The sequence below is a fragment of the Cuculus canorus genome, chromosome 7 (assembly GCF_017976375.1).
Source record: "Cuculus canorus isolate bCucCan1 chromosome 7, bCucCan1.pri, whole genome shotgun sequence".
Lineage (NCBI taxonomy): Eukaryota > Metazoa > Chordata > Aves > Cuculiformes > Cuculidae > Cuculus > Cuculus canorus.
The window spans coordinates 10,680,506-10,695,246 of NC_071407.1; the positions used below are offsets into that span (position 1 = coordinate 10,680,506).

General features: G+C 36.7%; 1 protein-coding gene across 2 annotated transcripts in view; it reads right to left on the minus strand.

Moving 5' to 3' along the window:
- The window catches only part of BICC1 (BicC family RNA binding protein 1), a 98,779-nt gene that overhangs the window by 2,626 nt on the left and 81,412 nt on the right, over window positions 1-14,741 (minus strand). For both annotated transcript variants that reach the window (XM_054071832.1, XM_054071833.1), the window contains 11 exons: window positions 14,542-14,728; window positions 12,972-13,130; window positions 12,412-12,608; window positions 11,986-12,127; window positions 10,955-11,111; window positions 9,408-9,573; window positions 8,040-8,079; window positions 7,233-7,387; window positions 6,192-6,348; window positions 3,520-3,680; window positions 1,220-1,319 (listed from right to left, as the gene is read on the minus strand). In XM_054071832.1, coding sequence (XP_053927807.1) covers window positions 1,220-1,319; window positions 3,520-3,680; window positions 6,192-6,348; window positions 7,233-7,387; window positions 8,040-8,079; window positions 9,408-9,573; window positions 10,955-11,111; window positions 11,986-12,127; window positions 12,412-12,608; window positions 12,972-13,130; window positions 14,542-14,728 — 1,621 coding nt within the window. The remainder of the gene's footprint in view (window positions 1-1,219; window positions 1,320-3,519; window positions 3,681-6,191; window positions 6,349-7,232; window positions 7,388-8,039; window positions 8,080-9,407; window positions 9,574-10,954; window positions 11,112-11,985; window positions 12,128-12,411; window positions 12,609-12,971; window positions 13,131-14,541; window positions 14,729-14,741) is intronic.

Consider the following 14,741-nt stretch of genomic DNA (forward strand, 5'->3'; position numbering starts at 1 on the left):
CTTCCTGAAGGCACATGCACACAGAATATATGACCGCAGCAAAACCACGCAACGTAAACCAAGATGGCAGGAAAGCTTATTAGCATCTTGATCATTTCTCAGTGCACAATTCGTTAGTTTAAATGCAACACTGAAGCAATATTTTAATAAGCACCTTCAGAAAAAACAGATGCTCATCTCTCATTCAAACATGCACTCTTAGCTTGTATTAGCAGTTTTCATCCAAAATGTTTTACCTTTCCCCACTTTTCTGTTCTTGTAAACAAACCATAATAGATACAGAAAGAATACACATATTTTCATTGACTGCTATTTTCATTTTATGACTGCTATTGAAGTAAGTACACTGAGTTTTTAACCTCTTTATGCTACCAATCTTAAGTTCATAAAATACATTCACTAATGGCATCAGTAGAAGAGATGAAATTGGGAGAAAGTTGATCTGGTGTTTCAATTAAGCACCTGAAAAAATCTGATACAGATTCATTGCCTAGACAGATGACACAAAACTCTTATGTAATATAAAATGTCATGCTATTTATTCTAGTTAGAAAACAATAGTTAGGCATTATATATTATAACACATTGTCAGAAATTATACTTGGCCTTCATCTTCCTGCATGTAGGGTACAACACAAGCTTTTAAAGTGAGTTGGAAAAATTACAAGTAAGAGTTACATGTTCGTTTTCAAATCCATACATTTGAAGAAATAACTGGTCTTGGAAAAAAACAAAAAAGCAAACAAAAAACCAAACCAAACTGAAAGCCTGCCAAAACCCAGCCTGTTTTTCCCAGTAGGATGATTGCTCTGCTAACCAAAAAAGTAGAGAACAGGAACAGGAATCAAAAGCTTGAAGATGTCCAGTCTGACCAGTATGTAGTGCTATTCAGATTTTGCAGAGCCTGTAATGCCAGAGCTTCTAGGACCCACACTTTTGGGGCATAAAACAAAGGTCAAAATCTGATGTGAAACAAACTTTATACTAAGCCCCAACTTTACAAAGGTATACAGGACTATGCAAATCTTATTTGCTAATGTCAAAGTTCTAAGCCCTGGGTTTATGTGCTTTCTGATGAGGGGGCAAGCCAACGTGACCACTGTGAATTAAATTCTTAATTCTCAGCATTTCTGAGAGCCTTCGTCAACTATAAAACCACAACTAAAGTGAGAATACAAACAATACATACAAGCTACAAATTATAATGTGTGTTATTTACCTGAAATTGCAAGCAGCATTTTTCTTCTGGCACCAAAAGTGGTAATTCCCAACTCTTTCAAATCTTGATCAGTAAGAGTAAGGAATGTCTGCAGATCAATCTAGAGCAGAAAGAAATAGGAAAATTACTCAAAACATGTCTCTTCCCGAAACTATTAAGCTATAAACATGGTTCAGAATAGTTTCACAGTTTTTTCCCTACTGTGCTATACAGTTACTCTGCCAATCTATTCTTGGCATGTAAACAGCAGCCATTGCTTTCCAATGGCTTCTTCACACTTGCTCATTATGCTACTCTGTATTTTTGACAGATAACTAACAAGCAAACAGTTTTAGAAAAGCATAGAGAGGAATTAATTTTATTTATTTGTGACTCTTCAGATTGAGTATTTACCATAATTGCTACAATGTACTTAGGAATAGCCAGGTTTATAGGTCTGTTGATACAGCAGGTGCTTCAGACTACAGCAGGTTAGCAGAGGATGATTGCTCAACTACTGCATTTGAGTTAAAGTGCTGAGTACTTCATAGCATTCTGAAGTGTGTGCCACCATCTATGTTTGCTCCATTTTGGCTTTTTGCTCCAAATACAATTCACAGAAATGTAGTGGAAAATCGTTCAGTTTTCACTCTGGCTAAACCACTTGGCTCATCGCACTTAATCAGCAACTCTTAAGGTAAGAAACAAAATGAAAATCCACCTGTCAATCAAAAGCCATCTTTAGTGTTAGAAACTCTCCTTTTTAGGCACAGGAAGTGGCTAACAGGAAAACATTAACGACTGGATAATATGGGAATTATGGAACATGCAAGGGAGTACAAAGAAGATAAACCTGAGGAACTGTACACAGAATTAACTGAGACACAGCTGCATTTATTCACTCAGACTGAGGACTGACTCTGCCATTTTCAGACTGGTTCCAGGCAAATCCATGCTGGTGTCTACTCCACACCTGCCAGTGCTTTGCAATCCAAAAGGAGTCCATTAGCCAGTATCTAAGCACTTCTGTGCAGTACTGCACAGGAATAAAATTCCTCCCCAGCGCTTAAGCATCATGATTAGAGAGAGAAGAAATGCTGGCACGGAATGCACCAGACCAAGCTGCCTCCAGGCTGAGATGGCAGCAATACACTTCAGTGGACTCAAGACAACTGCGTGAGCACATATACACAACTGACTTAGCGCACAGGAGAAGATACAAATTTGCTTCGTGTCCTCACTTTGAACAGTGCAGTGTGCATCTGAATGTGCCCCTAGTGTGTACAGTTCTCCTCTCATGGAAGCAAATCTGAAGTTAAATATTGGCACACAAGGGCAACTCATGCAACACAAATAGAAGGTCCTCATGAAATTTCTTCTTCATGAACATGGGCACTCTTAATGACATGGCAGTCTGTGCAAAACCCTCCTTTGTGTGGGCTATTAGGAGAAAACATGCAGGTGCAAATCCAAGACAAGGAACTTGTGCAGATCTCACTGCTGATAAATATGCAAAGTGGACATATGGATTCAGGACACAAAGATGCCAAATCCAGCTGTGGTCCTTCCCCTGTACCACATGCAGTACTAACATAACTTAGATAGACATCTGTTTTGCTCCTGAATGCATCCACTTCCAGTGGTGTGACATATACGACCTCCCACATACAACTACAGTGTTTTCAGGACAAGCTTGGGGGCTCTATATCTAAGCCAGTAAGTCTTGCAGCTGGGCCCACTGAACTTTTGTTCAGTTAAATCTGTCACCAAGAAAAAGGTTTTCACAGATAACCAAGCTGACTTCACCTGTGTTGTTCTCTATGGATGTGAAATACTACCACTTGGACTAAACTGAGATTAGTTGGTGTGAAAGTGGAAGGCTCACACAGATGACTGACAGGGAGATAAAGGAAGTCAACCGGCACACAGAGGAAGAGGGAAGGGATGAATAAATGCATTGGCTGAGACAAGATATTACTTCTGAATGCAGGCCAGATTTCCATAACCTATATATGAAGTTCACCAAAAGCTATTAAGTTCTACTTAGCATAGGAGCCAAGGTTTAAAACTTCCTTAAATATCCCCTTCCTCCCAAATCTAGTGTACTTCTTTATTTAGTATAAATGAAAGACACAGGGCAAAATAGTACCCACATCCATGGTGGCTACCTGGAAACGGAAAGATCTACGATACGGCTTTGAAAGAACAGATTGTCAAAATACTGTCACAAAGTGCGACTTCAGTGGCTTTGATCAAGAGAGAACAACTACTGCTGGAAAACATGCTACAAACACAACGGTGTATTTCAGAGGAATACTGACCTCTTGCTGTTGGAATACATCCGTGTATTTGCCCAAACCGAGTTTGCTGAACAGCTCAGGAAGATCAGATCCCTTAAACAAACTATTCAGGCTACAGCCATTGCTTCCTGTCAGCGAGGAAATGCAGTCCATGTAATTACTGCTACTGAGATAGTGTTCAGCTGAAAGACAAGAACAACACTTTTTAGTCACGTCACAGAAATGCACAATTTTCTGTCCTATCAACACTGTTTGCAATTAGATCATTTAACAAAATATTTTAAATCTTGCATTATTCAGCAGAAAAAGCCTCTCAGTTGTCTGAGAGAATGAACAGCATAAAGCCAGTTTTTTGTTAATTAAGTTCCAGTGTTTGTTTTCTATAAAAAGAATAAAATCACATTATGTGGAATGTCACATGGATAGAAGGAACTCATGCAAGGGAAAGAGCTGGAAGATCCCATTGCTTCTCCTCCAGTTTAGCCCTCTCTCATCCAGTGAATATCTTAGAAAACACTATTTCACACAAATGCAACCACCCCTTTTTGATCTGGATGGGGAGAAAACCACGCTGGAGCAATTCCTAGTAAAGGAACTGCTTAGCAGGGACATAATTTGGCTATTATTTTAGTACAATACAAACAAAAAAAAATACAGTAGCTTTCAGAAGACTAAAACTGGAAATACACTCCCTATACAAATTGAAATTACATTTCAATGGCATATCTTTAAAAAAAAAAAGATCTTCAAAAAGGTCTCTTTGTAGGGAGAGGTTCTTAAAAAAAAACAAGAAAAACTGATTTAGCAGCACAATCCTTTTGCTCCCTGTATGCATCCTGATAGCGTGTAACCAAATAGTTTATAATTATTTTTCCTCATGCTGTGTGAGAAAAGGATAGCTCCCAGGGAGTGCATCAGGCATTTGTGTAAATGGGGCCGCTGTGAGTGCTTCCTCCCTTGTTACAAACACAGCAAAGAATAACAGTGAACGCATAAGAGACTTGCAGAAGGTAAAGGGTACTTTCATTGGTGAGTAAAATTATAATTGAGCCAGAGACTTATGCTATGTCCAGCAGGATGTGAAAACCACTGTTTTTCATAACTGGCTACGCTACATTTCTTTCCTGGCCACAGACTAGTTAGAAGCATTTGGGATCAGATTTACAGTCAGAGAATTTCTATGAACCATTTTGGAACAGAGTTCTAGAATACAGTAAATTGCTCAATGTTGAAAATGTGAAGATCAAGTTCAACAAATGAAGCAATAACTAACTTGATTTTTTTAGAGGTGGTGCCTCAATTTCTTCACTATCAGAGTAAGATAACATTAAAAATACCAGAACAGAAATTTGTGATCCTACACTCAGGGCAGATGATGCAAGGTCCTGTACTGAAAACTGAATATTACGAAATACTTCTTACTGTTGCAGTCAGAAAGCGTTATCTTCAAAAGAAAGACGAAATCCAATGCTACTATACAACTGCGTCAGTGAAGACTTACATTTTAGTACTCCAGCACCTATACATTAAGGTAAATACATTTGTCCATCCATCTCACAGCTATTTCTTTTGTTCCTCCTCCACATATTTTATTCTCTGGGAAAGCTGCAGCTGCTATAGAACTGTTCCTCCCCCACCCCAGTTCATTCATATTTCTAATTTACTTCTTAGGAATGTGTAAATACATTTTTAATCCTTATTTATTTTGATTAAACTAGAGTTTCCATTTTTGTCCAATCACCTTGGAAACATCAATGTCTCGATTTCAAAGATAAACTTTTCATTTCTCTTAAGTACTTAGAATACAGTATGTGGTCATTTACAGCTGAAGTACTGTGCTTTTTAAAATTATGAATAATTACAAGTATACCAATCATGAGTTATTTCTCCAGTTGAAGTTATCTTTTCTTAGGATGCCCAGATTCTGCTATCTATGTACTTTGCAGTTAATCCAGGATTTAGGTTTTATTCACCTTTCTAAGAAAAATGCAACAGAAAAAGTAGAAACAGCCATCGTGGTTATTTCCCCATAACACAGCTAGTTAGTATGGACCGATACTCTCTAACTACATTTGTCACTCTTTCAGAAAGGCAATACATTAAGTAATTGAAAAAACAAAACTAAGCTTCAAGGAGTTCAACTGAAGTAGAAGTTTAATTTGTAAGTTTCAAACATTGTTTAAAAAATATCTGCAACATTTATAGCCTGTATCCACAGAAACCAGTGTTTAAAATCATGTGCTAGGCCACGCCAGACATATGCACAGTCTTCTATCATCAGAGAACTGTGTTTTAAAATTCAGCATTAACACAGATTATGACATTTCCACCAGTGAGCAAATAGCCCAATAAAGACGTAGCTGTTGTTGCTGTGTCGATAACAGAGCAAAATAATGATTGTCTAGAAATAAGCTTTTATATAGGTCTGTTTTCAGTATATCTTGAAAAAAACCCTTCCAAGACTGCAAATAGCTTTCAGCAAGAATGTCTCACATTTTTTAAATGTTCTTAAAAAGAACAATTATTCGTATATTGTGTTACACAATCTTGCATATGCTTTCACTTTTCAATTTGTAAAAGTACAGGTGTGGGAGATTTAAATCCCTAGTGATGTCAGGAAACGTTCATGTTAAAATAAAGATTCATTTATATCCCTATACACATTTTAAATCGGATTTAAAAAAATTATTAACCTGATTTGTTTTGTTTCCGTTTGGGACTGCCAATTGACGAGACAAATTCATTATGAGCTGTAGGTCCAAGCCCATTATGATCTCTCCAGTTATCAGATTCACTGCCATTTCCCAGGTGCTCCCGACTGTTGGATCGAGACAGAGACATTGATGAACCCTGCAAATCACAAAAAGAAAATTTGGTCAGAAAACATGACTTTTGTTGTGACTCAGATGTATTTTTTGAAGCAGCTCAGTTGAAAAAAAACCCAGCTTTTAAACACTGCTTGCAAACATTCTTTTGAGAGTTGACTGATAGTCAAATAATTGTAAACCGGACAGAAAAACAGCAGGTGTGCTTAAAACATGCAGTTTACAGATTTTAAACAGAAGATAGTTTAAAACCATGCTTCAAAATAAATGGCTCTGTATTTCCAAGTTTGTTTCCAAAACATTCCACGGTATCAAATTCCAACACAAATTCTAGACAAAGCAGTCTATTCACTACATTCCTCCAAGGGGAAGACAACAGAATCATAGAATAGTTGGGGTTGGAAGGGACCAACAAATATATAATACAAATAGAGCAAGCTCTTCTGTTCTAAAGATTTCTCAATAGAAAGTAAGATGAGCTGCAGCCATTTCTTGTTTTGACATTCTGCTCCACCATGTAGTGATTTACATTATACATTATCACACATTGTTTTAATTGGGTTACAGAATTTCTAACACTTGCGTGCAATTATTGCGACATTGGTCCTGTAAGTTGTTTAAGTTGCTTTAAATGAATATATTTTTGGGAGTACACTTCTATGAAGCCAAAGGAAGATTTATAAAGTGGACATAATTTTGTGTGTCAGGCTGAATGTATTCCATACACCTTAATATTTACAGAAAATAAATTTTTAACAGTAAGAAATTATTTAGAAGCCTAAGAGGAAAGCTAAAAATCGTATCTGCCAGATTTCTTTTTATAAAAAAAGTTAAACATTTCTCAAGAGAAACTCCATCTTTCACTAAAACCAAATTTCCATTACGGTATAGCTCGGGGTTTTTTTATACCTCATATGTAGTTGTCATAGATGGCTTGTATGATACATGATTCGCTCTTCTTAGTTCCTTGATAGTTTCTGCAGGCATAGATTTAGAGAACCCTAAACCACTCCATGTATTTGTTGGAGTTCTCACTTCTGTAACAACTGGCTTCTTTAACATAGCTGAAAAAATACAGAGAAATTAGTAAATCTCAGCCTTAGTAAAAGTACTGAGATGATAACCCCGTACACTAACAGACCGCAACCTATCAAACAGTAAATTCTGAATACCTCCTCTTGCTACAAAACTCAAATTCTACCCTTCCTTAAGGCAGTTAACTCTGTGTGACGACAGTTAAACCCATAGGGCTGCGAGGAAGCCAAAAGAAATATATCAGTTTCAAAAAGTAAGGTTTCTGGTTTTCTTCTCTTGTGGGTGTATTTGGTTTTAACAGATACAATCATGTCCCTTATCAATTTTGTAACATAATTAATCCCTGAAATAAGGAGCAACTTTGCCAATATGACAAACATCTTAAAGTTTAATTTGCATCCAAATAAAATAAAGTACTACAGCCATGAGGCCTCTGAAAACAAAACAGATAATTTGCATATGGATATATTCACACAGAGAATATCCCATCTGCAAAGTTGTTTATGTGATATTTTATGCCACATTGCCATTAAGAAATTTTTGGAACATGAAAACTAATACACAAATGTTTCACCATCAGCTTTAAATTTGATTAAAAATCAAATCAGAAAACTGAAACTTTATGAAATTCTTGCAGCAGTATACTAACAAACTTTCAGAAGCCACTGGTTATCCACATACCTTTGGTTGCTAGTAGCTTCTTCTGTTCATAGTCAAATGCCTAAAAATATAAACATGCAGAAGATAGCTTTACTGTCTTTCTAGTGCTCAGCTCTTCATAAAAACAAAGGTTTTGAAACTGGTCAGTGAATACATCTAGGAATCTAGGAGGAAACTGAAGAACTGCACAATCATTTGCCAGTAGACTGGTTAGAGCCTCAGTTACTTAAAGTGTTCACTCACACGTTGACAACCAAGATTTTAAATAACTATCTGATATCCATTTCAGTGAGACTGTAGCAGCATTTACAAACAGTCTACAAAGAATTTTTCTTCAAGTTTGTTTGTTTGTTTCGGGACATTTTTCCAAGTATAGTTTCTCTTTCTTAGTCATCAGTTCTTCGCATTTAAAACACGTGTCAATGACACAAAAAGATAACACACATCAGAGACAGCAAACTGAGGCACCACAGTTATTTTTACTAATATTCTTTGAAGTTTAGTTCTTCTTCATGCACTCATCTTCTGAAGGGACATTAACCTAAATTTTGAGATAGTTAAAAAAAAACCCCAAAACCTTTGTATTTGCACTACCTACAACAATGAACGGTTTGAAGTTTAAATGCCCCTGGTTAGATGAGCTACACTTCTTTGAAATACAGATTAGCAAGTCTAAGCATACACACAAAATTACAAAAATGCAGTATTCAGCCTGAAGCATTAAATTCACTGCTAGAAATAACTGGAGCTCTGACTAGAAAAAGGGCTGCAAAACACTAATTAATGTTATCTAACTATTCCATACTTTCTAGGGATGCCCACACTGACAGATCTATACTGGAAACCACTCTGTTACAACTGCTTGACAAAGGGCTCTTTCTCACTGGGGAGATTTGCAATAACATGGAAGTAGTTTATAATATAGCAGTAGGCTGCAGTTTACTAAACAGGAACTGTAAAAGAAAAAAAAGTGTGTGTACATATCCACATATGTAAAGCAAAACCAGCACAGTTACTCCAGTAAATCCCCCTGCATATGAATCTGATATTGAAGAAAAAAATTCCACTGATGCTGCTTATGAAAAGCTGCAAGATGTCTTTTGTGTACATAATTCTCTTCTCAAATTTCTTCAAAGCAACTACATAAGTTTTTTTACACACAAATGATGCTTGCTTAGACTAATGTAGGCATCCAATTCATTCTGTACATAAATTTTTCTTATTCAGCAGAAGCATAAGGTTTTTTTTGTGTTCAAGACATTTAACTAACAACTCACTCTGCAGCTGAAAGAATTAATAACTTTGCTGTTTTTACTGAAATGGTGATGGCAAGTCAGTCTGCTAGTCACCTGCTTTGCAATTATCAAATATGGTACTAGATTTGCGTACCTGTATATTTACATATGACGGCTGTGGAGCTAGACGTGCTCTTTCAGAGTTCTGCTGGGCAGCTGCTGCTCGCTCTGCTGCACGTTCACTTCCAGGAGCCTTTTTATCAGCCACAGGACTTTCAGAAGCACTTAACTCTGCATCTGAGAGCAACCTCTCTGCAGCACTGCGGGATCAAAGTCAGTATTAACTCCAGGGTTTTTTTCCACAAGAGGTGAACATTCAATGCCATTTTCATAACTAAGTTTTAACCTAAGAAGTTTGGCAACAAAATTCAAGAAATGCCAATATAAACATCTCTGGATTTAGCAATATTTCCAAAATCTCAGCCTTCCTTCTCCTGTTTCTCTGTCAGTGAAACAAAAATGTATTGCTGCTTCCTATATTACCAAGTATGAGGCATAGTATATAGATTCAGACTTGAGCTGTCTGTTATCTGGAATTATCACATGTAATCTTTGCACAGTATAACTTCATACGATTTAGCACTGCTCAGGCCAGCAGTTCTAACAGACTGATAGTACCAGGATAAGGGGAACCGCATGGGGGCTAAGAAAGTTAATATGGGTCCTACTCGCTTTTAAAGTTTCAATAATTGCAGTCCTATATGCCAAAGCAACCTCTTAACATAATCTTTTCTTTGTAAAAATAAGCCACATACTCTAGAACGGTACAAACTGTTACTACAAAGCAGAGTGACTGTGGTTTAGATGCTGTGGATGACCTCTGAAAAATGTCCTAAGGAAAATGAACACTATATCCTCAACAAAAAGAACAAGACATACAAAAACCAGTGACGTACAAACAACTGAGTCCAGTTAGCAGGAAGCTTTGGATTTCTAATTTATGAGAGCAGAATTAATAAAATATGTATTACAGCTTTAACAGTGTAAATAAATGAGGTAGGGAAAAATAAGCATCTCAAAAGAGTGATGATAAACAGTTCCCAAAAGGAATAGTGCAAACACTACTTAAAGTAGATTGTACAAAACATTGTGTTAAGCACAAAAACTGAGTTGCCAAGACATATTATGACTCAAAAGAGCCTTTCCCCACTGCTGGCTCATTAGAAGAACACAAATAAACAAAATATCATTGAGACAAGTGCTTGAGAACATGCTGTTATGCCCTGAGTATCGTTTTTCTAAGAAGAAAACAGCTTCAGATACACACAAATAAAAAGGTTGTCAGTCAGGAACTCTTCTCAAAGCAATCAATAAAGAAAAAAAGTGCAAAAATGCATCCATTAGAAATAGGTAATAACAGTTCCTCTAAAAAAAAAATCCCCATTCTTTTGTGGTAGAATGCGGCATTTATTTTTCTCAAAATATAGAAAAATATTTAGTATGTATGTACAAAAAGCATTCAGTTTCCATTACCAGGCAAACTAGAAGGTTTATTAAAGCCCAATATGATTTAAGAAAATCAAGACAATTTAAATCAGCTTTGAATATCTTACAACTGAACCACACCTTCTATCTACCAAAACATGTAAAGAATTTCGCGTGTTCAAAATCCATTAATCTGTATTTCTACATTTAACTTACTGTAAGTGAGAATTTTTTGTGCCTTGCAGTAATTCAACTGTTTGCCTCTTAGCACAGGCCTGTTTGGAAGAGTTCATCATTTGCTTCAGATCACTAGTGTTTGCTGAATGGGATGGACTTCTTGGCATGCCCACTTCTACAAAAGCATCATTGCAACCTACAAGACCAATTAAGAGAATAGTTAAACGAAAACACTCTTGTCTTTTAGTGAACCTACTGAATGAATGAAAACTATAGAACAAAACTCACATTTCCTCCAGTTTTAATAAACTTTGCCAGGTGCTCAGATAACTTTTGCTAATATAAAAGCTCCCCACTAGGTATTCAAATATCTTTAGAATGTGTTTTTACAAATATTTGTCACCTTAGTTATGCAATGTACTTTTTATTGAAACCAGCATTTCAAATGACCACAAACCTTGAAAACAGAGCATCTTCTTGTTGATCAGTAGTCACAGAGGAATCAAGGCCTTTATGCATATTTAAAGTGGAACTGGCTTTCCCTTCCTTCAAGAATTACAGGAACAGTTCAGTAGTTCCTTTACCTTCTAAGGGGTACATAACTAAAATGTTGTTATAAAACAACATTTAAAATAATCTGTTTGTCAGGGTCATTTAGGTTTGATCTACACACAATCTTCTGCAACAACCTTCTCAAAGGCATTAATTCTTTCCTTTCATTAGAAGGGCAAAATGTAACATTGTTTAAACCAGCAGAGATTGCTTTAAGCAATGAGGCTAAGCTGCTGTAAAACACAAATTTTCATAGGTTATTTCCTTCTGCTCCTAGGGAAATAAATAAAAGGTTACAAGTGCATTTAAGTTGACTTAAGGTGTTCCTATCAACAGTACAGCTCAGACACTACAGCTTCTATTTACTTTGACAACGAATCTGGGAGATCCAGCGATATTTTCCTTCAATACACCCACAACACCAATACATGAGCAATAAATTTACATTTTGGTTTCATTAACAGTACACAGACTGTACAAACACTACCAGACAAAAGAATAAAATGTCAAAATCTTACCTTCTGCACTATTTGATTTGGCAGCTACTTGTTCTGAGGCACCGTGAGTACTTGTTTGTCTTACCGAATCACTGTGGTTTGTGCTCAACACATTTTCTCCAAGTGATGTGGCAGACAGTGCAGCATACTTGATATTTGAGGTCTGAAATGATTGTCAGAAATCACTAAAGTGATTGTTATGCTTAAGGAAATATTGAAAGAATTTCCTTTTTCTGTCTGGAGAATAGGAGAACAAGCAATTCATTCCTGATATAGGAGAACAATATATTTGAATGTTCCATTTTTCAGTCTAAGTAATATTTTGAAAACAACACTGTTCTATTTCCAAACTTAGCAGCTTTAAGAATCTACTAATTTAGTTTTCAGCTTTACTTAGCAGAGGTCTATTACAAACAGATCAGATTCTCTGGAGATCATATCACTTACCTTTACATGACCATTTAAAGAAGGTGAGCCTTTTTTACTCTCTGATTGCATGCCATTAACATGGACTTCAACAGGAGTCAAGCCTGGTGGTGGAGATGGAGTGTTTTGACTATAATTAGGTACTCCAGACAACAGAATACTAGTTAAGGTTGCTTGGGCAGTAGATGGTATCATTAGGTGTGGAATAGCAGAAAAACCTGTAATAGAATTCGGTTATTTTCTAATTAAGTTTCTCATTTAACTTTTTCAGGCATTGTAGTACTTTATATAAAGCTCTATCTTGATGTAGCTTTGATACATTACTAAAGTTCCCACTAGAATTGCATGCCAAAAATGTGATGCTTTATCTAACCACTAGTTTGTAGGTTAATGGTTTTCTATACACAGCAGATTAAAACATTGCATGTGACAGCATGTTGTACGTTTATATTAAGATTTGGATAGAGTTATTCAATTTACTATTAAGGTTCTCAAGAATGAGTTACTTTGGACTTTTCAATTATCATACTAATGACTTACTGTTACACAGTTCACTTAATTCACAATTAGCTTATACCAACCTGTGGCATTTGTGTTAGCAAGAGATGTTGCCCATAACGTGGGACTAGGCGTGCCTGAACTTGGACTCTGCAAGGGACTCACAGAGCTATTAAGGGCATTCAACAGAGAGTTTGGAGCAGTTGAGGTGTTGACTGACAGGGCTGTTGGACCTAAAAGTCCTGCAAAAAATAATGCAAGTGAATATTTTGCTAAGACTTACAGAAACCCTTTTTCTACAAAAGTACCAATTAAAACCAAACTCCCACTAAATTGCACAAGCACGTATTTCACAAATTTTAACAAAGCACGTTAAGAATGCTTGTTCTGAAACTAGAAATCATATCCAGAAGAATTGGAGCATCTTTTATGTCCTTCTACTGGACTCCTAACTACTGTCACAACAACGAGTCTGTACTGGCTGGCTCTCAGCCTCACCTGCCCCTTGTATCCCCTCCATTGCTTCTGTCAGTTTGTTTCAAAGAAGCATCTCCTAGAGAAGAGGAAAGCAACTGCACCTCACAACCTTACTTTCATTTCAGGCAATAACCTTTTTCTCAGCTCATGTGAATGAGTTACCACTTCCACACTAAGAACTATTGAATTTCCTTTTTCACCTTCAATACTGACTGCAAATCATACCCCAAATTCATTGCTTATTTATTTCCCAAAGCATTTCTTCAAACTGGATCTTCACATAAGAGTATTCGCAAGACAGTTAAGCACTACACCAATCCCAACAAGTAGGCATAACAAGAAAGGTAAGAAAAGCAGCATGAAAAAACATGGTCAAACGGCACAAACACTTGCTTTGTGACTCCCAAGAAAGCATGTGACATAGAACTATGCAGCACTCCTGGATGGCAGGTTGCAAGGGAACATGGTGGCTACACGAGAACTCCAAGTTTCAAGAACCAGTCTTAAGATTTGTCACTAAATCCTCCTGGGACTGTTTGGTTTTCTATAGATTTCTCATGTTAAGGTACTTGCAGAGCTTGAAAATGAAATACTAATTCCAGTCTGGACTACATGCTTCTTCTCTGGAATTACATGAAGACACAAAACTAATATATTTCTGTCCTGAATTTCAGCCTGATAATTAAGATCTAAACTATTAGGATGTGCATCCCTCAATTACAGCGAGATGCAGCGAGATACAGCCAGAACTGGAATGTGGCATTAGCTATGTTACACTTCATGGTATTGTCGACAGGCTTAAACACCTACTGAAGCTCAGTACAGCCTGAGACATCACAATATTGTGAAAGAAAAACTTCATTTGAAAAGGATTCTTCTGAAAGTTGTAAAAGCAATATCCTACTTCACCTTCCTTTCACTTTTAGCTGAGTGATTTGTGAGCTTCAGGAGAAAGTTCTACAGAGATGAGTCACACAGCTGATTACAAAATCCTTGGAGATGTTTTACAATAACAAGCCTTTGAAAGGACAGATACTTTTGGAATTCTCTAATGCTTTAACGTGATTCCTTAAGGAAAACACACATCTGGTCCTTTTTTCTTAAGCAAGTGAGTTAAGTTTTAAACAAACCTATCTATAACAATAAATAAAGATATATTTAGAATAGAATGCATACCAAGCCCAGTGAGTCCTAGTCCTGCTGAGGACAAGATATCCAAACCAGGACAAGACAGACCAACAGGGCACGAGACACTAGAAGGATTTGATGCTATGGTAACTCCACTACTTTCAAGTCCCAAGAGACATTTCCGTGCCTCATACATATTTAAGGCATTTCGTTCAACGCTTTTTACAATCACAGACTGTAGGGAAAGA